Here is a 24,246-nt window from a genome sequence, read left to right on the forward strand (position 1 = left end):
CATTTTTTATTTATTTTTTTTTTAAATACATGTCGAGCCATGAGGGAGAGAAAGAGATTGGGAGAAAGAAAGAAGAAAAAAAACGTATTAAACCTCACAGTGAGATGAAATATAGAAATGAATAGATACATGGGAAAACAGACAAGAGACAGGAGTGAAAAGGGGGCAATAACTCATCTGACACGCACAAATTGAGGGCAAACTGTTGCGAATCGCAGGTTCTCCTGGGTGATTTTGATTTTCTTTGGACAACGAGGAAACCTGGACAAATGGCATCTTATGGGGGAGCGAAAATAAAACAGCTGATCCTTTTTCATCCTCCTCTCCTGAATGTATTTAACATATGTTTTGTCAGTCCAAACACACGCAGAGGTCAGTTTTAGCTTCGGCTCCATCAATTACAAAGTGGAGCTGCAGTTTATTTTTGAAAACAAGAAGGAGAGGAGAAGGTTTTTGGGGGCTTTAAATGTGAAAAAACACCTCTGTAAAAATAAACTGACTCCAAACACTGACTCTTACTAAAGCTGTGAAAGCTGGGAAGCTTTTTTTTTTGAGTGAATAAGGAGCTTTAAAAGCAAAACGAGGAAGATACAGGAGGATGTATAAATACCTACAAACATAAAGTGCTTTCATGAGGGGCGATCAGAGGGAATCTTTTCATTTAGGTGTAACAGGAGGGCGAGCCAAATGTCATCGAACACAAAGGTAAAGAAAAATAAACCAATAAAAATGTTCTCATGAGATGCTGCAGCTTATTAACTCATAAAAATGAGTAAAAAGGTTATGGATGTGACGACCTGGTGGAACGGTACTGAGACGTTGTTTTCGTGTTATCGGTAAACGAATTATGAACAAACCTGAAAAAGAAGAAAAAAAAATTGGGGTAAAAACAGCAAATCCTGCAGGTGACATGTTTGCCTCAACCGGGGCTGCAATGAACTGTTATTAACTATTAGGACAAGTGTGTTCTCGATGAATCTTTCAGTCTGTGCTGTCTTCACTGTACTAAAAAGAACAGTTGGTGTCTCTGGTTGAACAAAGTGTTGAACTGATTTTTAAAAAAAAATTGCTGCACATTCATGTTTTTGAGGTGCAGCTCTAATCCTAATCACGCTAAACAAGATGCAGAGCAAAAACTCAGCCTGATTCTTTAACATCTGCATCTTTAGGACAGTTGTTCAAAGGGGGAAACTGTGAATCGATCATTTCTCCCAGCCTGACTGGAGTGCACAAGTGTGGCACCTCCAAAGCGTCGTCTGTAAATGCTTTGGCAGACTCTAACCAGCTTCATCACATCACTACACGTCTTTCTTTTCATGTCCTTTCGTCTATCAGATCTAGATATGTGATTTTGCACCATCTGTCCAGATTCTACCACATATTGTTTCATACACAAACACAACCAAATAAAGAATTTACAAAAAACTACAGCTGGACACCAAACAGACTGATATTAAAATGCTACGATTCTTTTTTTTTTTTTTTTCTTTTTTTTCTTCAGTGTTTGTTCCTATTGTGATAGCACATCAACTAAAATCAAACATGGCCACTTGTACAAGAATAGAAATGTGTACATACTGCTCTCTTTGAAGTATCACTTGTCTCATTCAGACGCTGATTCTATCTGAAATATCCATGTCAAGTATTTTCTTTTTTCTTTTTTTTTTCCTGAACAGTAAATGAAGGCCTGTATAGAGAGAAAACCACACACACAAACTCACTGGACAAAAAGTGAAGAGTCACTTAAAACCACTGCAAAGAGAGCGGTGATAAAAACATCTGGAACATACACACACGGCATTTTTGCAAAAATTCACAAGTTTCTTTTTTTTGTTTGTTTGTTTGTTTTTTGTTTTGCGTGGGGGAGTGGAATCATCGCTCTCCGCCACATCCAGTCCTTTTTCACCATTTTGTGTCAGTGTGCCAAACAGTGCTGTGGCACAAAATGGTGCTGCGTGAAAGCAACCCAGTCACTTTGTTTTTCACATTTCTCATGATCCAGGGTGCTTTCTTTGCCTCTCTGCAGCCGCTCAAGTGTCAAAGAGGTGGCAGGGCGAGAGACTGAGGAGAAAAGCTCTTACAAAGACAAGTCAGTGTCCCCTCTCCTTCCTAAAACTGTAACTTAAGAAACTGTCTTCTTCCCACCCAGATCTGAATCCTTCCTGTCCAGCCGCATGTACGGCTCAAAAGCTGAGGAGCCGCAGCCGTAGGTGGACGTCAGTTCGTGATGAGCGCCCCCCAGCAGCGGCATGGAGAAGCAGAGGGAGTGCGGCGGTGGGACGCCCAGCCGCGGGGAAGGCGGGGCGCCGCCCAGCGACGGCAGCGAAAGCCCGAATGTCCCGCCTGGTAGGGAGCTGGGAGGAGTGCTGCTGCTGATCCCCGGGGAGGTGGAGGAGCCTCCACCAGGGCTGCTCAGCAGGGAGCCGTTCGCCGGGTGAGTCGGAGGCCCCAGGAGGGAGTTGGGTGGCGGGGCGGGGCCCGACAGGAGGCGGCCCTGCTCCAGGAGGCGCAGGATGTTACAGGTGGCCAAAGACTCGGACGAGGTGGAGGAGCGCTTGTCTGAATCCTTGGTGGTGTCCTTCTTCTGTTTGGTCCGGCGGTTTTGGAACCAGACCTTGACCTGCAACAACACAACCCAACACGCACCTTGTGAAAAACACGACAAACACACAGTCATACATACAACTTCTATGAACTTTAAACCTTCTTCTGTTAAGCGTTTCATTACTTATAAGCTATCCACTTTGTCGTCTTCCCTTCTCTGATGTTTACATGCTTTTGCACGAGCCTAACTCACACTCTGCTTCACATCCTGGCTTATCCTGCATCCTCCTCACAAGCTGATGCCTTCCACAGGCCGAACACATGTGTGACTGACTTCTTTGTGACCTCTGCTTGATGCATATCCACAATGTGTAGCATGTTCTGTGCGCTCACAGTTGCGAGCGGTAAGAGCACGCAACACCTTAGCGGTAAACCAGGCATACACGCATAAATCCGTGCAGAACAAGAGGAAATACTGTAATCCCCTGGAACCAGCAATTGGATCAACTCTGTTGTTTTCCTTGCACATTTGATCATGGTTGGTCCCTTGCACTTTACCATCTCTCACACTTCATAGCTCAAAGAGGCTAGAAATGCACATGGGGACGGACAGCGATATAAAAGCTATGCACCAGAGGGGGAATATTGGTTCAACCGCAGCCATGATGCAGAAAAACAGAACGGCATTGTCATAAAATGTTCAAAATATGAAATAAAAGATCCCCCAAAATCAAGCTGTTTTGAAGAAGGTGATGGCGACAAAAGAAAAAGAAAGAAAACGCTAAATTAAAAGAACAAAAACACGTAATTGTCACCAACATCTGCACCACCGTCCTCTCTCACGGCAGCAAACTTAAGAGTTTCCTCACACGAGCCATCACGCCACCCGCAGCAGATTGAGAAAAGCTCGCTGAACTCTGCCTGTCCTTGTCCGCCATGTTTAATTGATGGCGCGCAGTGTAGCTTTAATGTATAGCGTGTGGAATAGTTGGGGCTGGGTGGGATGTTGATTAGAGGGCACGGTGAGGTCGCAGCAGATCGCTGCACGGAGAGCCACCACTGAGAGGAATCACACACATGAAAAATGTATACAATCCTGACCGAGATACAGTTCTCGCTCCGTGTTTCGCAGCAGATTCACAGTATCTCACAGCGTGGCATGCGGAGGGCTCAGCGTAATAATTCAACGTTTTCCACTAGTTGTCGGCTTGTAAACACCAACAATTTAGCGATAAAAATCCCAAAACAGTCGAAAATCATTTGCGTGAACAATCTGAAACAAGTTCAGGGAAGTTGGGAAAGCTTCTGTGGTGACTCGAGCAAACTGGATTTACAGTTGAAGTTCAAATAAACTGAGATAACCGAGACGTCCTGCTGGGACAAAAGTACTGTAAGAAATCAGTAACAACAAGAAACAAAAGAGATCTGTTTGGAAACTAAGTCATCTCCCCTAGAACGTGCTGTGCTTTCATGAGTGACACTTTTTTTCTTCTTTTTCCTCAAACATCAGTACAAGGTGAGCTGTAAAATAAAGCTTCTACTTCAACATGAGGGGTTGCACATGAAGCAGCCAATTTCAAGCATCAAACACTGAACTTTCTTGCATTTTAGTGCACTTTTAGGCACCAATTTCTGCCTTTTCTGCATCAATTTATGGTGGAAATTTGGATTTTTTTGTACCAGGTGCCAAACTACAATGAAACATAAATCAGTCAATATTTCAGGCGTTGCGTTTAAATATTTATTCTCAAAAATCTCGGAACAGATTTAAAAACACTGCAGGTCAAAGTCACTGAGTTAAAATTAAATGCACATTTTCAATAAGACTGCAACCAATAATTACTTTTACATGTGATTATTAGATTATTTTCTGAATTACCTGAAGAATCATTTGAGACAAAAACATCACACAGTGTCTTGATTTGTCCAACAAACTGTCCAAAACTTAAACTGGCTTAATTCGCAATGACAACAAACCCTCGCATCCAGTTGTAAAAGTGCAGAACTATTTGTTTATTTCAGCTTTAATTTACAATCTTGAATAATTTACCAGCAACTTTAAATATTAAAGAAAAAATCTGTGTTGTTTCCTTACATTTACTTTCCTTCATCGCTTCGGATTCATTGCGACTGAACATTTTCTTTGTGTTAAAACTGTATTTGAAATAAAAAAAATACACAGTAAATGTTGTTTTGAATGGAAATCAGGCAAACGATCCCCACTTTTTTTTTTTTTTCCTCCAGTCGTCCTCGCATTGGGACAGCGTAAGTTCATCCATTGAAAGTTATTTATACACACACACTCCAGACTTTCCATCGGCCTCCTCATGATTTTTCGTAGAAATCCAGTAATCTAATCCCTGATAAGTGGGGATTGGCAGCAGACGACTTAAAAGGAAACTCCTGTAACAGCAGAAATGCGTAAGCCCCGTAAAGGGTCTGTAGCTTACTTTAATTATAAAGAAAAACTTTCATAAGAGTTGCACAACGCACACAAAACAAGAGAACAATGTACAATACAAACGCTGCAGGATTCAGATTCATGAACACACGCAAAGCCCTCACATGACCCACTGCTCCGTCTGCGGACCTTTCGGGTGTTGAAAATTACATTTAGATTAATTTCAAAGAATCCCCGAACACTCTCGGTCTGCTCTTACAGGAACACCAAAGCAGATGTCCAAATGTCCAGCAGACAGTGTGAGAGCAAGGTGCAGGTTTTGCAGCCACATGCAGTTCTGACAGTAGAAAAATTATCTTATTGTATCTGTTATACAAAAATACATCCGTCTGCTGAAGCTCTTTCTAGAAAACTTTTGGAAGCTTTAGCCTGTTTTTAGATATTTGTGGCTAAAAATCACAGAAGCTGTCACTAAATTTCTCTTGAATTTAATTCCCTAGTGACCTTGGGTTGCTCAGGCCGAGCCCAGTGCTATCTGGCATTCCTTCTCCCCTCGTAGTCGCCTACCTCTCTATTGTACGCCAGCTAATAAAGGCAACAAATGATTCGAAAGTACAAAAAAAATAGTTTCAGGGTCAGCAGTGAATGGTTGACTACGCTGCTGCAATGCAACACAGACAGGGGGGGGAAAAAAAAAAAAAAAGATATGGTACTTTGTTAGACTTTCCAGCTGTGAGCAAGCAACACAAGCCACTGAGCTTCACAAAAGGCAAAGTTTTCTAAATGGGAGTCGAAGATGTTTGGGGTTCGTGTTGTCTGCATGGAGAGTGAAAAGTGACTTGGGAGAAAGTTGTGGAGAGACAACGGGCTAACTGGCCGTGTGATGAGGGAGTAGAGGCTCCCTGTGAAAGAGAACGTCAGTGGGCATTGTAGTTTTCAAATGCATTAATTTTTGCCACTTCCAATTATATCTACAAGTCTGATGATGGCTATTAAATGAGAAAGTTTCTGTGTATGCTCTATAATAAAACATTTAACTTATCACCAGATAAAAATGTGGACCTGCAGAGCCGTTGTGTACATTCAACGGTGCTTTCTTACTGTCAGCACCATGCTTTTCAAAATTCCTGCTTTCTACAACATCTGTGCAGCAGCTATAGTTGAGTTTATGAATTGGTCACATGTAGTCCACATAAACGATGAAATAACTTCAGAACTTCTACATCACTGCGTCCCTCCTCTCTCCATTTTTATTTTATTTGATCTAACAAAGTGCACTGAACACATGCTCATCTAACCCCACAGACTGTATAATCAAGATGGGGAAAGAAAAGTCAACATGAAAGCACCTTAAACCTGCATTCTCTATAGTGGTCAGCAGGGGGCGACTTCTCTGGTTGCAAAAAGAGGTCAGATTGTGTCAAAGTCAGAGAGAAGATTGCTCTAATTCTCACTTGATTTGTTACCTCAGTGAACATTTTCATGTGGAGTTTATGGTCTCGATCGCTAGATTTAAGTCTCATTTAATACAGCATGGTGTTAATTTTCTAAATTATGGTCCCATTTAGACTCAAATACACAACTTTTATAAACAGAATGTATCCTCTGTGAATGCTATGGAATATTTGGGGGCCGAAGTAATTGCTCAAGCGCACTTTGAGGCTTCCTAAGGGTGCAGAAAGTTTCTCTTCACCTGGTTCGACCTCTTCAAAGCGCCGCGATGACCCTGCAGTGTGGAAACACAGTCGACTTTGTCCAATTGGCATCAGTCAACTTTCATTTTCTAAAACACCTGAGCCAGCGTGACAAGGAGCTCACCAGGCTGGGAGCTCACCCGGGCCGCTGATTGCGTGGAAGTAATCAGGCTGGCTGTTGTTAACTACAGTAAGGCGGGCTCAACATGCAGCTAGGGCAAGTGAGATCATAGTTTCAGCTACTAACCACGATACAAATAATGGGATCGGAGCGGATCCCACAGCTCAGAGAGGAATACTGATGCCAGCACGTCTTACTGCAAAGACCCAAAAGAAGCACAGAGGGAGGGACAGCAGAGACGGAGATAAGAGGGGAGACGGGGGGGAGGGACGGACAACAGGAGGGTGGAATAAGCTGCCCAAATCAACTGTAGCTGCGTCTCCTTCCTCTCGGTCTAGATTTCTTCCTCGTTAGCTCACACGCTGCCTCTCTAAGATCTCTCTCTGTATTTTAGTCATGCGCCGACGCCTGCCAAAAAACCCCACATCCCATAAAAGGTTTTTCGCTCTCAGCCAATCCCTCTCCTTTCTCCCCATGCTGTGGGTGTGGCTCAGTGCTCTGTTCACGTCCCAGTCCTCCTGTCCATCGCCAGGAAAAAAGAAGGAGGGACAGAAAAAAAAAAAAAAAGCTTGCTGGTGTTTTACAGGGATTTTATTAGAGGGGGAAAATGATGAGAAGAGAAGAAAGCAACGCTGCCTTTGGTACATCTACACTATTGGATGTAAATCCTTTTTAATGGGATCCAGGGTTCAGAGCTGGGGCAGAGATTACCAAGGGAGATCTGGATATGGCGTGACCTGCATTTGCCCCAGCCTTACCCTCTGCACCCCACCCTGGTGCACTCTGGCCTGCTGGGCCACGGTTAGGGCCCGGGTGAGGAGGTTAGGACCGAAGATGGCAAGACCGCTGGAGGGAGGGACATGATAAAAAATGGTGCGACGGGGAGCTGCGTTTTAACACCTTATGAACTAATATGGACGGCAATGGGGGGTTTTGTTTTTAGCCGAAATGCCCGTCGGATCGTTATATCATGGAGGTAACAGTGCATCATAAATAACTGGTGCCCCCTTTGTGTGTTTTTTTTACTTTTAGAGATGTCTGCTGCCTCTTTAAATGCCCAAAATTAAGAGCGAGTGCCTGCTACTTTAAGATTACGCTGGTCCGCCTCCTAAAATGTTCCCCGCGTCTGTGGCACGCAGAGCAAAGCCGAGTGGTTCCTACTGACGAAGCTAATTATTAAGAAATCAAAAAATGGCTCACAAATATATGTTTTATGTTTAAAATAATTTACTAAGAGAGCTCGACACTGCAGGTTTTTTACAAATGTGGCTCTAACAGGATTAAAGGAGCGTATATATTGTAATAATAAACTGAGTATTTATTATTACGTCTATGTCCTGACGGTGCAGGCCTGTGTTCTGTGTGTGCAAGTATGTCAATATGCCTGTGAGTGTGTTGAGAAAAACACAAAGATTGTTTTAAAAAATGTTAAAATATGAAATGTTTAAATCATTTCTTTATATCACACTGTGCAGTCATAGATAAATATATGAAATTGTCACTGATAATTGCAAATTGTTACACGTTTCTGTCAAATTAAACAGCCGTTCATGCCATCGGTTTACATTTCGAGGAGCTGTGAAACCAGACAGAGGTGGGACTCTGCAGGACTGAGCAATGGGCTGCTCGACGAAACGCAAGGTAGGGGATAAAAAAAAAAAAATAAATGAAATTAATGGGGGTAAATGTAGACGGGGCGGGGTGAATTCAAGGTCAGGGGGGAGATGATCAGGCTGGCATGCATGAATACACAGGCCAGTCGGGCAGAGGTCAGCCAATCAGAGCCCTGCACCGCGACTCCAGGCAGCTGCAAATGGAGCGGCAGGCAAACTGGGCTAGAGGTAGAAAGGTTAAGCCAGATCAAGACCCAATGTACAGATCAAGTGGACATCCATATGTGTGGTTCAATAAATCACCTAAGCTCGTCTGTGTCCCAGCTCGACACTGCCAAGTTTGAAACGAGCAACCGCGTAAAATTAGAACCAGGATTTGTTTGTTTTGATGTATTCCTAATTCTCCGTGTTGTTATTTGTCCCCATGATAGCTTTACCGCGTTGTTTTAATCACTCGACCTCCCCGCTTCATAAAGCTGAACTGACCTAAGCTACGATGATGGAGGGCATTAGCTAAAACATCTAAGTGATAAAACACACTCCCGTCTCTGGCTCTATAATGCAGATAATGCAAAGTGAAATGCAGGATTGTGATGGTTAAGTCTTTAAGAAGGACACTTGGTGACTCTTTTACACTTTCCATGACCCCTCTAGCAGCCCGGTGCTCCGGGTGTGACCCTGTTCAGACCCCCTGATCCCAGGCATGTGACGAACACACAATGAAAACACTTTTTTCCGGAGGAGATTGTACCAGGCACACCAGGGGCCATTGAACTGCATGTAACGGACCAGTGGATACTCAACTGTATGTAATGTAATGGGCCAGCGGCAGCTCATCTGTATGTGTGTGTGTTCAGCTGTACTGTATATGATGGAGCGCTGGCTGCCATTACAGAGGAAACGCGACGAGGTAATGGACCAAATCAATGACTTGCTCAACTGTGTGTGAAGGATCAGTATATACGTCTTTCATCAGAGGCACACCTGGCTATTAATGACACCAATTATTTACAACTCCATTATAATAAATTATGATTACTGTTTTGGGGATTTTTGGAGCGACGCTTTTTCTGATAAATTCAAAGATGAGAATCAACCTCCCAGGACGACACACATGTAATTACAGAAAAAGCACGTTTTCACAAAGCAGACACAAAGTTAAAGCCCATGATTCCATTTTCCCCTCTATTATATTAGGCAAATTAATTAGCATTTTAATTATTGTTTGTTTATATTTGCTCTCTTTTTTTTACTGATGTTTTTATTTATTTGCTCAGTGTTCCATCACGACAATTTGCTTTTTCTTTTCCATCTGTTCACCTTGTATTCTTCACTATCCTACCTTTTTTGATCATTTGTATGCTTTTATTGTGAAGGACGGTGGAGTTTTTGTTGTAAAACGACATGACCTCAGTTTTGTTTCTGGGAATTTGAGGACCCTCGGCACGAAGCTGTTTTAGTTTTGCTAATATTTTGCATTTTGGAGTTTGTTTTAAAGCTTTTTTTGATGTCTAGCAAAAAAAAGAAGAAGTAGGTGTTACAAAAGAGGAACCTTTCTAAAATATAAATGCGATAAATAATTTGGATTTCATCAGTGAGTCTACCTTCGTGGACACCGAGTTCCTTGCACATAAAAAAAAAAAAAGGCGTACAGTCTGACACAGATAAAATCATTTAAGTAGTAATAATGCATCAGAACCTTGTATCATAAATCTTTAGGGAATCCACGGTGTTACATCAGCATTGACGTTGCTTTTTCAGTTACAAAACTGTACCCTCCTCACTCTGATGTCAGCTGCCTGTGAAGTACAACATGGCCCCGGTTCTGCACCAGCGCGTCATTTTTCGCGTCCAGTATTGATACAAGCGGCTCGACACGACCCCTCCACCCTGATCCTCCTGTTCTTTCTGCCCACTTTCTGCCCTCCTCAGCCGACCCCTCCACCTGTCCCTACACCACATTCTTACACCGCACACTTTGACAACAGTATCACCACCATCATCACATTTCACCTGACCCCTAAACCTGCAAACACGTCCGGCCAGGTTCACCCAGGGGTTAACCCCGTCTTATAGAATCGCTGGTAGATATGGCTGCCTAATCCTCCTTAGCGAAAAAGCACTTGGGGCTGTTATGATTCCCACCTCTTTCTCTTTCCCTTCATCCCTCCCTCTTTCTCTCTCTCTTTCTTTGCCCCTCCCTCCTGCCCTCCATCCGCCGACTGCCCCCTCCCCAGCCGGGTGAACCCCTCCAGCTTCAGATAACAGCCTTTCCCTCCTCCCTTCACATACTGTAATGTTACAGATGCTCATTCACCAAAAAAGTCAGCAGGGGCTTGAATGTGGTCCATGACTTTTCTTGCATGTCACCCCGCAGTCTCTCGAATTTCTCATCGCGCAAAGCCGAAATCTGGGGTTGTGTCTTTGCCACGCAGCCTTATGACGCCCAAACATCTGACTTAACCAACAAGGACCTTTATTTTTTTTTTTTCATATTGGATTGTTTGCCACAGCTGGTAAAGGAAAGAGAAGCACGACACTCTTTTATTCTTGTATTTCATGTCTGTGCACACAGTATCTCTGTCTGGGATCCTCGGCCGCTCAGATCCTCAGCCAACCTCTCCAGCCATTTGATGCAACTCTAAGTATATTTATTATCTTCAATTTCATACTTCTACTCCTCTACAATTATCTGACAGTTTTACAAAGCATATGCGGTTGTGTAAGCACGTTCTGGGTTCGTACACAGCATTCCCTCTTCAGGCAGGTGTCGTTGCATACCTCATTTGCCATTCGTCACAAAATGGCCGCACGGGCAACCTTTGGCTACTCTGACTGTCTGGTGGCGACTTGCGGTCAGATTCGAGGTGCCGAGTGTGTGTGTGTGTGTGTTTGGTGTGTGTGTGTGTGATTGTGTCTGAAAAGTGAGAACCTCTTGTATCCAATTTTGTTGATTTCCTATTTCCACATCAGTTGAAGGATTACATGTTTGTCCATATGTTTGGAAAATTACATTATTATCCTTGGCTACACACACACCTATACACACACACACACGTACACACACTTCACCCTGCCAGAAGCTGATGAGGCCAGTCAATTCAATCTGCGAGAGTGATTAAGGACAAAGGCAACGAAGACATAATTGCTATTAGATTCTTTTGATTACTTAATCAACTGATTAGATAATCAGAGCCTCACAATTTTCTTCCTGACCATCACCGGGTCTGACAAAAGTTCCCCGTTTTGAAGATGATGCTCTAGTTTTCGGCCAGCGCAGAGGAAAGAGCTTGTTTCTTTACAACACCAAACATTTTAACTGAAAGCACAAAGGCAGCAAGTGTCCGTCTGTCTGTGTGCCGGCCTCCCCTTCCTATCTCTTTCTCCATTCTGAGTGTTTGGACAAACCCCACAGTGTGCGGCCGTCTCTCTGCTACATCTGCACAGCTATACGTCATGACCGGGTCCTCTACGCTCCAGACAAGTGGCCAGACATCGTCTGTCTGGGCCGTCATGGAGAACAATACACACAACGGGAACATTCACTGTAAGTAGACACACACATAAACACGAACATGTCATCTTGTCTCCTGTATCTGCAGAGGAAAACAGAGGTAGATGTATTTCAGGAACCCACTGCTGTGGAGATGACATCAATTCGCTTTACAGCATTGTGGAAATTTTCCAGATTTCTCTTCATACCAGCGGACTTGTTATATCGTAATAAACAAATATTTTCAGGTACTTTCTAGTTGCACAAGCAGGTGTAACTTCTTAACAGGGAATTTAGATTTACCTGGTTTCATAAGAGGTCACATGAGGATCACATAGTTTTTATAGGTTCCTCATCCAGCCACAGTGCCCATAGTAAGAATATTAACACTATTATTTATAGATTGGAGCTTTACACAACACGATTCTAAAACAGCACCGGCTCCAGATGCAGTGATCTGGGGGTCAGTGTTGACCTCTAACCTCTCTGCGGTGTAGAAAGCAAAAATACAGCAACAAGAAGCATCATTTGAAAGATTCACAGCCATCACTAAACTGTGCCCGAGGCTGTCTGGGATCAAGAAATCATCCATCTGAGAGAAAAGACAGCGAGCAGGGCACGAAAAAGAAGTGTGACGCTGATCTCGGGTGACTTATACACCTGTTAGAAGTCGGCTGTTTCACATTAAGGTCAGTGTTGCTCCCAAATCATATCAAGTATCCGGGTACGCACGCAAATCCAAAGATGTGTCGTCAGCAGCCATAACAGGGGGGCTCAGTCGAGCACTGGAGGACAGTTTGACACACTAAAATATCTGAATACCTTCATTATATCAAGTTTTTCGTCTTGGGCGGTTGTCAGAGTGTGTCGCTGCAGGGGCGCATACACTCACTCAGAGTGTTTAATTAAGAAAAAAAAACAAAAGGACAAGCGTCTACATTTTAATATTAGGAGTCTGCTCTATCATGTAGTTTAGCTTTTGTGTTTTTCTTCAACAACTGATTTAAAAAGTTCACTTCAGGTATCCACAGACTTCAGTTTATATTCTAGAAATGCACGTGTAATTCTGAAGGAGCTGTTGGTATTTTAATGTGGATAAGTGCAAGACTTAATAACACAACACATACTGTACATTCAAACATACATACAAGCTAAGTTTCTAATATGTGAAGCATCTGGAGTTAAAAAGCCATAAATGCTGCTGAGAATTTTCTGTCTGCTTCAGACTTTCTCAGATATTTATCTGGAATTAAAATCAAACAAAAGATTTAGCTAATAATTCAGTCTTTTTTTAAGATTTTTTTTGTTCATTTTGCAAACAATTAATTTTTGCACTGGCATTTATAAAGTTTAACTAAATCATCAGTTCACCACAGTTTGGTTAAAGTGACACAACAACAAAGGTTTCACTCCAGTGTTGTTCATTATTTTAGAATTTAGAATTTCTGACAGCTAAATATTAAAGGCTGTGACATTGTGATATTTTAAATATGTTGCAGCCTCTCACTAAGTCACATCTCAGCCAGACGTGTACTTTAAAGCAGAAATATGTCAAATCAAAATCCTTCTTTATTATGTCTTCAAATGACCGTGATGAGAAAAAAGGAAAGCAGTGCAAACACTGGCCCACATCTGTGCTTTGTTCTGCCAGCTTTACATTAAAGATTAAACATAATTTCATCACTGAGCTCTCGCCCATTTGCTGCCGGATTAAACCAGTTTAACCAGCACAGCGACCATTAAATCCATAGCTTTGCCATGGAAGGCCTGAGAGCAACAATGGATTGATACAATGACAACTTCTACGTCAGCTGGAGGACTGAGGAAGAGCTTAAAGTGGCCACACAGCATGGGAATTTCCTGAAGTCAGACTGCAGCCAGGACCAGGAGGACATTTGAAGCATGAAAGTTTTTTTTCTTGTGAGAAATGCTCCCAGAAAAGTAGCTTAATGCATTTTTTGTCTGTATACATGAGGGTTAAAGTGAAAGAAACAGGATTCACATAATAAATTCCACCTAAAGGGCCCTAAAAAGACAATAAGTAATTAAAGTGAACAGAATTAAAAAGAAAACTAGCTGAAAGTCACTTGCTGTGCACTCCCACAGTGTCTTTTTCAGACAAGGATTAACACCCCAACATCAACACTGAACAACCAACCTCCTCTTGCACATCTTCACAACATAAGGTGGACATCTACAAGTGTCCATCAATCCTATAATCTGTAATCATCCACGAGGAAGCCGATCATAAAGGTAACTGAAACGCAGGAACCCTCATGCTTTAGTTCAGGATTTCTGCATGTTTGCATGCATGCATGTGTGTGATGTGTGTGAGAGTGTGTGCGTGTGTGCACAGCACCCCCTCCTGCTGTGTTACCCTGTAGCGGGGAGCCACCTGCCGGGATGAAGGGAGAGCTCCGAGTTGGTCAGGGAGAAGAGTTATCGACTTCTTCTCACGATACTGTTGCAGCTAAGAGACAAAAACACGTCTGTGGACGCGCGTTTTCGGACACTTGAACGCGCAAATATTTGAATAGGACTGAATTCTCTAAATGTATGACATTTAAGCCATTACAATGAGAATTTAATTGGATTAGAAATTAAACTCTGAAGACAAAAAAACTGTTTTTGACTCGAAGTTGTAACTACTTATTAAATATTTTTCGTTTAATCGAGCAAATCGACGACATTAGTGCTGAATATGAACTTTACGCATGAACGTTGCGCATTTACGCACGTTTAGGATCACGATCGAGAAACGTAAACACACGCAGGCGAACGTATCTTAAATATTTACTGACCTATTTATTAATGTCATCGCCGAATACGCACCACACCCCCCACACGTCAACAGCACTGAGCTCCAGACAGTTTTACAAACTATTTTCTTCTGTGTTTGTCTCGCTTTTTGAACAGTTTGACTATTTGTTTGTTGGACTTAATCCTTGGTGACTGAACCTTAATCAAGAGAAACGTTTTTGGAGAAGGAATTGCGCACAATGTATGGTAAGCGTTTCTCAATCACTCCTTTTATGTCCGTAAAACTGGAGCTAAACATCACCAGAAATACATTTGGAAACCATAATTTAGAAAAAGCAAAATTTAAATTTAGTTCTTAAGATCTGTGCGTCTTTGCAAGATACTCTGGAGGCGAGTGAGACGAATAAATTAGAAAAAAAGATAATGAAGACTGGCATGAGTCATTAAAATTGTTATTTTTAGAAGATTTGTGGGGGGGAAATTAATCTAAATTATTTCCCAATTATTTATTTTCTACAGGTCTTTCTAAAGTCTGGCTGAATAAGACTTTAGCCCTCTACTTATGTGCGTGCGGGTGTGTTTCCAATGTCTGCTGCCTCATTGCGTGATCAGTTTGAATACCTGACCAAACTAATGGGAGTTAGAGCATGGGTCAATGACCAAATCCTGTTAAAAAACACTTAACTATCAAACCTCCCATGTTACTGTAATTAGTATTTGTGTTTCAGTCACAGATAAAAGAGGCCTGTCGCGTTTGTATGAAGTATGAAAATGTGCCTGTTGCTTTCATAGTGCCAAAGACTTTCACATGTTAGAAAAAGGAAAGTTTGTTTAAGAGTTGGATTCAGAACAAGTGAAGTGAACACTTGGTCAGATTTTTACTCGATAAAAATCCGATGTAAGCCTCCATGCTGCATTAAACATAAGAACTGAGTCGAGCACGAGTTTGGCGCGACGCAGCGAGAAGTTTGATTTTAAAGAGAAAATGAAGCAAGTCGCCTTTTCTGTGCGGCAGGTTTTTAAAGTGCCAGTGAGTTTCAGACTAATTTATTTGAGTAGATTACAAGTTAATTTTTAAATTTTGGAATAAGGAACGTAATCGGGATCTAGGATGTAACCGTTTCTCCGACTGCGTAAAAAATATTGCGCTCAAAAGAAAAACGAAAAAAACTCAAAACAAGCTTATCCAAGCTACTCCAAGTTCCAAAGGCCTTTTGTTGCTTTGAAGTAAAGCGCAGTGTCTTTTGCCAGCTTCCAAACTCAGCCAAGTGATTAATAAAATAGTTTGTCTTCCATCACAAACCATTTCGCTTTCATAGATAGATAGATAGATAGATAGATAGATAGATAGATAGATAGATAGATAGATAGATAGATACTTTACATTACAAAAAGAAAAAAAAAAGATGCCACAGTGCTATAATGGAGCTGCTTTTACGCCAAGCAGTCTTTAATTTAGGCATAAAAATCAGATTAGTTGCTGTGAAACCTGTGAAAACCTTCAATAGTGAACTCCAAACATCAACAAACAACATAAGTCACCTGAAAGCCAGAAAACAGCCCAAACAGCTCGCTTAAAAGGGGCCCAGAACTTTGAGAGGTCCCATCTTCCCTTTGTGCCTGTGCATGATTAGCCTTGAATGGCGCATTTGCTTAAAAACATGCAAGCGCCACAAATAGAAAGAAGATAATAATGAGAAAGAAAACTCCACTAATGCCAGCTAAAAGCCTTTCGATCACGCTTAAAAGCTGCTTCAATAGCACATAGCATTAAGAAATTTCAACGCGATGGGTTTAATATTTTACACCATTATCAAAGACACTTTTATTATTTACATTTGGTTCCCACTTGAAGGCCAGGCAGTTGTTTCGACGCTTTCATTCAGCCAATCCTCTGCTGCCCCGCGTCTCCTCAGCAGCAGCAGCAGGAAGCTGAGGCCCTCCCATTAACACCCCTAGAGTCAGCACTAATGAGGGGCACAGTGGCTGCTCTGTGTTCCCAAAAGCACACACACACATGCACACACCTCCATCCCACCACCTCTACGTTTGAGTGGCTTTTTTGTCGTTAGATATTACAGTTGGTTTACTTCACAGCCCGCAGTGATGATGCGTAAAGTTCCTGTGCGGTGTTTTAATTGCAACAAGTGTTTTTACACGTCTGAAGCGCCCACAAAAGGCCTCGAAACCAGCCTCCTGGCGCTGATCTGCTCGTATTCTTACACATTTACATTAACGGGATACATTTTGGGGATACTTTTATTTAAGAAATCCTATTTTCTAGATTTATTTTTGAAGATTTCGTTGTGAAACCAACCCCTCTGGCTTACATCCTCGCTTTAACACAACTGTTGCTACAGGCGCTCTGACTTGCAAGTTGTTTGCTCAAGAGAAGATGTTAACATATCCAATGCGCACACAGACATATATTTTTTATTGACTGCGGCTCCTCCAGTAAGACACTTGTTGGTTTTAAGTGACTGCAGGTTTTCACCTTCACTGGCACACAACACTTTAAAATGCATTTAAAAATCCTAAATTTAAATAAAATGTTGTTTTTAAAAGAAGAATATGCTTTAAAAGTGCATCTGGAATTTTAGGGATAGTGCACTCTACTGCCATAAACTCACACTAGTCATAACGTTTTTATTTTTTTACATGTTGGTCAAAATGTTGAAATTCTGTGTTTTTGTCAACTTTGGTTAAAAAAATATTCTCCAAACCTTTCTTTTGGTGTTTGAATAAAGAAAGTAATTTGGCTAGAAAGCATCCCTGCAGCATGTCTCCATGTTGCTGTGACGCTCACAATAAAAACAGAGGGGTTGGGCTCATGGCGCTTCAGGAAGATTTGAGAATGAAGCGCACAGGGTCCATGAATGAGCGCCATGAAATGTGTGCAGTTTTACATCACAAAGGCGCACTGCTGCAAACAGACATTTTATATTTAGATTTTGTCTTTCTCTGTGGCTTTTATTATTAAATCATGTCACCAAATACACCGTATTGAGAGACTTTTTTTTGTGCTTGCTCAAAATAGGAACGAAATTACATGCAACAATAAGGCTCCTTCTGTCACACACATGCAGACGGCTGATGCACAATTCAATCCATAGCCTCATGATGGAAACTTCCTTTGTTGAACGTGTCAGAGAGGTGTCGCCTCATTTTAGGTTTGGTAGTCATGCTGTTGTACAGATTTTTATATAAATGTAAGCAGGCATATTTTAAAAGTTTCAAAACGGACTTGTGGTAGATAATTTATCAAGACTATACAAATACACAGATGAAACGTGAGCGTGGCTTTGGCCTGACAGGCCTCACTGCTCACTTCAGGCCTGTACTGACAGGTTTACACAAGCCCCTGCCGTGTATTTATGGGTGATTATTTTTTTCCTTCCTTCCTTTTTGAATGAATCCGGTTCAATAAAAGGGCAACAACCAAAAAATCAAAATAAAAAAAAACCGTTTTGGTCCGGCAAACTAAAAAAAAATAATACTAATCATCCTGAGACAACGCCATTAGTGACGCCAAGCTGTTTTGGGCGGGGCTTTTCCACTCCTGCCTTCTGATTGGCTGAGGAGCCAATTAAAGCCTCTGGATGCACCTGCGACGAAGCCATTAAGAATATGCTAATATTAATTTAAACCACCTGGAAGTATTCAATTATCCCAAAAGGACACACGTATTATTTTAATGTGCCATAAGCTATGCCCGTGTTAGCTAGCAACCGGCTAGCTCAGCTAAAAAACGACATTTTTTAAATTAATATGTGGTCAGAATTCTTTCAAAACTACGATGAAGCACCCGGTTTTGTGTTTTGTGTACTGTATTGGAACACCCTCCAAACACTGGGCCTGCGTCGGTCAGCTCGGCTCGGTTCTTACCTGTGTTTCGGAGAGGTTCAGCTGCCGGGCCAGCTCGGTGCGCTCGCGCCCCACCACGTACTGGCACCGCTGGAACTCGAGCTCGAGCCGGTACAGCTGCTCGGCCGTGAAGGAGGTCCGCGTGCGCTTGGGCCGGTCCAGGTCGAGGCCCTTCGGCAGGACGATCTCCCGGATGGTGCCTTTGGCGTCTGTCCAGGGCAGAAACACACGTCTCAGCGCATTTTTGAAGGTGGGTTGTTTTAGAAGCGACACTGCACAAGTTCAAAGCGAGTCAAGAATTCAACTGAGGCTATTATTCCGACTCATTACTGCACACCTACAGCTGGCGGTAAGCTAGAATATAAACTGAGCCTTTTTTTTGTTAGCATGTTTAAGCTACAGAAACACACCTGTCTATACGGCTGCAGTGACTATAGGCCTATAAAGTGTCGAGCTGATGTAATATTTATGAGTAGAGCTATAGGCTAATGGCTTTAGAGGGGGGATAGATGAATGGGCGAGTGTGTGTGTTATTTTTAACACAAGAGAAAGTTAACAGGCTAGCAGACCTGGAGAAAGCCTCTATTATCATTAGTATAGAGGCAGCTAGCCAAGCGTGTGCAAAACAGCACTTTACTTTATCTGTGTTTACAGTCGTGGCTGCTTTAGTGTTAATAACAACGTCCGACTCTTATCATTCTGTCTTGAAGCCATTGCTTAAAGTCATTTATCTGCTTATAATAATATGCAAATTTAAATTGAATAAAGTGTGTTAAAACTTGCCCCACTGACAAAAAATCTAAATGAATCTTTTGCTGCTTGTGTAGTTTGGTTGTAGCCACAGGCCCAGAGAGTGAAAACGTGCAGTTTCCAGCAAATAGACGCGTCCATGTGAGTACGTATGTGGCACCTCGACGCTTAAAATACACGTAAATGGTTAATTCTTACTCGCTGGTGTCCTTTCGTTAAATTCTGGTTGCTCCTATGAGCACTGCATCTCTTTTCCAATGAGTCGAGCTGCACAAAAAGGAGTTGGAGAGCTGAGCTTCACTGAGCGCTGCGTCCACTCCAAGTATTAGTGCTGTGCGTCATTATCTGTCCGCGAGCATCTATCAGTACCCGTGTGGTGGAGGAGACGCTTTCACATTGATACAACAGTTTTCTTCTATTAGTGTCAAAAAAATAAATAAATAAATAATCCTAAATTTTATATATATGTAAAAGCACTGAAGTTACAAAAGTATGCAACATTTCTGAGAATTACAAAGAAATTAAAAAACATTAGTTAGATCTTCTTGACTGACGCGTTTTGTCGTTCCCCTCCATTCTACACCCAGAAGCCCCAGGGACACAATCTACTCCAAAAACAAACAAATAAACAAATAAAATCACGACACGTAACTTTAATTTTGCTGTCATGGACGCTTCGAGTTTTTAAATCCCCGTCTCCTCACACCACACTCTCCGGATCCTGGATTTTTGGCAACACTGTGGCCGAGAATATTTATTCGTGTTTATCACATTGCGTGGACGCGCAGGCCAGACACGAACTCCTCTTTGTCCAGGGTTTTGAAGCCATTAAATATGCAATCGGATAAAATATGAAGAGCCCTGAATTAAATATGAAACAAAACCGATTGAACCCAGCGCCCATAGTGTTTGTATGGGGAGGCCTTGGCTAACTGAACGGGCGACACATGGTCTACAATGCGTGAACATTTTATTTATTTTTTTATTTAGCAGTGAGGTAAAATGGGCTCATTGTACAGGCGCGTAGCCAACTACATGAACATCATCTGAAAACAAGGTGATAAAAAAAACAAACATTTTTGTCGCTTGTAAAATAGAGCAGGTGCGTCAGAGGAAGAGTTACTGCGTAAAAATGTGACTTTTCCACGAGAATAAAATTTGTTTGTGAAACGCAGAGAATTCATGAGTTCTGTGACTTGCATGCTCTGATTTGCATGAAACAGATATTTCAATCCAACTGCTACAGACAGCTTTTCTTCAATGTGTGGTTGCCTCCAGGCCTCAGCTATATGAGGTCTCCATCTTTACGCACGTATCGTAGCTTTGCGTAATATGTCGCCGGTCAAATGAGATTCTTTACCAAAGAGGCCAAACCTTCCTAAAAACACAAGCACGAACCCCAATTTATTTTTAGATTTTTTTTCTCCACCTAAAACCAAAAAACAGCTCGAAACTGTGCAGGCATTTGCAAGCAGAGCAGGAAACGAGCGGCTGCAGCAGACCTGCTGACCTCTCGGTGACCCCGGCCGCTCCGCGCTAAACCCGAGAACCCAGACTCAGCTTCAAAAACAAATCCTCACACTGCAGGCGTTCAGAACGATCTGTATAGTATCCCCATCCAAAGTGGCTCACATATCCGTCCTACAGGCCACTTCCTCCTCTGATGGACACCATTAACCAGCGACCGATGCTGCACAGTAACGACTGTAACTAACGATTCACAAACGTTCACAGAGAATGTATGAACACATGTCTGCCAGATCCCATCTGACAAAAATAATACGCAGTGTTTCCTGTGTTGGGAAGGTCCTGAAATAATGATAAACTGCATAAAAACTGGTCGGTTACACGATCTAAGAACCCAGCCATCTAAGACAATGAAGGCTGTACAATAAAGTGTTCCACTAATCCTGCACTTCTCCTGGAGCTGATCGAGGCTCTAAAGAAGCAGGTGGATTTATGTATATGTTTTTTAAATATTCATCCATTCCATATTTTCTCTGTCTTTTGCCACTTTTCCTCGTTTCTCCCTCTCTGGGTGTCGCTTACTGTTTAAAACCCTTCGTTACTGTTTTGTGTTTGGGCTTTGTTCTTGCTAAATGTGCTGTTTGTGCACGACCCAGAACACTGCACAACTCAACGTTCAATAAAAGACTAAACTAAGCAGCCATAATATCCTTAGCCTTCGTCTGTATCCGTGGATTGAGAGGCCGACATATTGATTCGATCCACAGCAAACAGTTTCACGCCACGGCAAAAAAAATAAAAAATACCAAACCAAAAATACCAGCTGCACTTAAATGTGATGTTTTTTCTAACGGACTTGTGAACGGAGAAGACTCGTGCAGGCTGCTCCTATTTTTTTTCTTGGAAAGCATTAGAAAGAAAGAAAAGCTAATACACGCAGGGAACTTCTCTGTGACTCACAGGTCAAGAAATATGCCTCATTACACATTTTCTAAATTCAGATATTTTTTTTTCCTTCAGAGTTTAGTTCAGGTTATTATGTCTACGTGCAGAAATGATTATAACAAATGGCTTCATGCAAATAACCGTAAATAAGTCTCCCGTCTGGACTGATGCATGTTCGTCTGACTTATTGGAACCTGAAACACTTTTAGTTTTCTTGTGTGTTGTATATATTTTGGCTTTTATAACTCCTCTTTACTGTACATTTTAATTTTCTAAAATTTAATTAGCAACCATGAATTAAATATAAATATTTTAGGCAATTTTAATTCATATTACGAGTCCAAAACAACATATTAGCACTTTAAAAAATAATTAAAACACAAAACGACGAATGACAGCATATATTTAATTTATTTTTAGGGTAGTTGCTGGCTTTATGTTCGATCTTAATTTTCTGTATTTTTTAAAAAGTGTCAGTGTCCCTGAGAGGCTGCTGGCCTCCTGCAGGAGGGCGTGGACTCTGCGTAACGCTGAATTAAATATTATACCGGTGTTCATTAACATAACTTTGGTGCTAAAAAGGCAATCAGCTGCTGACAAGTAACCAAACACACACACACACACACACACACACTGCTTAACAGTGGCTGGATATCTCCTGTATGTGTGTGTTTTTTTTCCTATTAGCTCTTTTGTTGTTAAAAGCAGCACAACAGCCAGAAGTGCGTTTCTGATTCCTGATTATCATCCAATCTGAGGATTTCTTTTTGTTTTCTGCTTTTCTTAGATCTGATTGTTGCACATAGAAATGCTTTAAAGACAATTCTACGTTATCTGTGAAAGAAAAATATGAGCTAACATTTCGTTTAAGCTAAGTTTCATTGTTTTTAATATTGATTTGACTTATCAATTTTTTATAGGCTGTATTCACATGAACAAAGGAGCGGCCACGACTGGTGCAGCCTGTGCCACTCAATAATTTGCTACAAAAAAAAAAAAAAAACTTGCTTTCCCATTATTACTTGTATTAAAAATAAATAAAAATGTACATATATTTACATCGAGGTCTGATGTTCTAATAATTCAGGTATTTATAAAGTGAAAGTCTCCTATTGTTAGTATAAAAAGCTCTATGTTGTCCTTCATGCACCGTTTGTGTTACACTGTTGTCCACTTTGTTTAGAAATAAAAGTCATGTGTTTGGCAGACCAGCCTTCAAAGTTTTGAGTGTTTTTAAGCTTATCCTAACACTTTATAATATTTTTAAATATCCATTTTAACACTTTATGCAACTAACAACGATGTTAAGTTAGTTTTTGAAACTAAACTCAATTTAATTCAGTTCTTCTGTTTTATTTGCAATGACTGTCCACACGGTCTGTCAGAGGACAGCAGTGTCTGCTTATGGTTGTACACGACTCATTATTTGTGACTATTGTGTTTAAATAATAGTGAAGTTACAATGTTCTTATTTTCCAGGAAAAAAATGTCAGATTCTCGGTTTTTACGCACAGAATGAATTAATAACAGTTTGTTTTGTTTTCGTCCACTTACCCCTTACTAATATCCTCCGACAGTAGTCAGGGTCCACTCCCAAAAGTTTGTCGTGTCCGTCTTCGCTGGAGGACGTCGGGGTGGACGCTGATGTCCCCGGGGTGTCGGTGGAGCTCTGGACCGGGGACCGGCTCCCTATGTCGGCGCGGCACTTTGTTTCCATCCTGTCCGGACACAGCGGGTTGGGTCCACAGCGGTGGTTCCCATCGCCCATAGTCGTGGCCTGATCAAACATCTACAAGTAAGTTACAATCTCTGAGATTATCTCTCCTTCCCTCTGTAGCTGCCGCTCACACTTCTCTTTCTACTTTCTTCTCCTCTTTGCAAATGTTCTCCAGAGACGAGGAGAGCATGCCCACTTCTGCCTCCAAAGAAAAGTAGATCCAGTTACAAAGGAACCATGCGGTCCTGCAACGGAACCGGAGTGCGCTTCAGGTGTCTCGGCATGACGCACAGTCCGGAGTCCCAACCAGGGGAAGAGGAAGTCGGCTCGGGAAGAAACCGCGGGGTCCTGCCTCTATCTACAATAGCCAGGAGGTGCAGAAGAAATGCATGGTGCAGCCTGCAAGGTAAGTTGGCAAAGAGATGTATGGAGGAGCGGGGAGGTGCCACAAACACTCACACACTGCTCAGCCACGAAATAAAGTAAGAGGCGGCGCGCAAAAAAAAAAAAAAAAGAAAAAAAAAAAAAAAGCGGTCACAGTTCGCCGTGCACAACCCAGGAAGGAAAGTTCCTCCTGGTGTGTCCGAAGCAGCAGCCTGTTACTTCACTCCCGGTCAAATCGGCTGCCTCTGCGGATCCTTGTTTGCATGTTGTTGGTGGTGAGGTGGCCACATTAGGGGGTCGGTGGTCTTCTGCTTTTGTGAAGCGCACAAGAGTCTGTGTTGAAACCCTTCAGGAGGGGACTGTCAGGAAGTGGGAAATGGTCACATTTGTTCACAGATAAAGTCTCGAGAAGACTCGGCTTTTATAATTTGCTTTACAGCTGAAACATCACGTCTGAGCCGGGCGGCTGAAACACCCCGCCTACACTAGCAGA

At 42.0% G+C, this 24,246-nt stretch overlaps 1 protein-coding gene across 1 annotated transcript; it reads right to left on the minus strand.

Moving 5' to 3' along the window:
- Positions 1-2,122: 2,122 nt before the first annotated feature.
- Positions 2,123-23,441, minus strand: vax2 (ventral anterior homeobox 2). Its single transcript, XM_008301679.1, has 3 exons — positions 23,207-23,441; positions 18,512-18,699; positions 2,123-2,620 (listed from the first exon to the last, which is right to left on the minus strand). Exons 1-3 carry the CDS (start codon positions 23,439-23,441, stop codon positions 2,123-2,125), a joined length of 921 nt encoding a protein of 306 aa, XP_008299901.1.
- Between the last annotated feature and the right edge of the window lie 805 nt (positions 23,442-24,246).

Source organism: Stegastes partitus, unplaced genomic scaffold (genome assembly GCF_000690725.1).
Source record: "Stegastes partitus isolate 25-593 unplaced genomic scaffold, Stegastes_partitus-1.0.2 Scaffold1698, whole genome shotgun sequence".
Taxonomy (NCBI): domain Eukaryota; kingdom Metazoa; phylum Chordata; class Actinopteri; family Pomacentridae; genus Stegastes; species Stegastes partitus.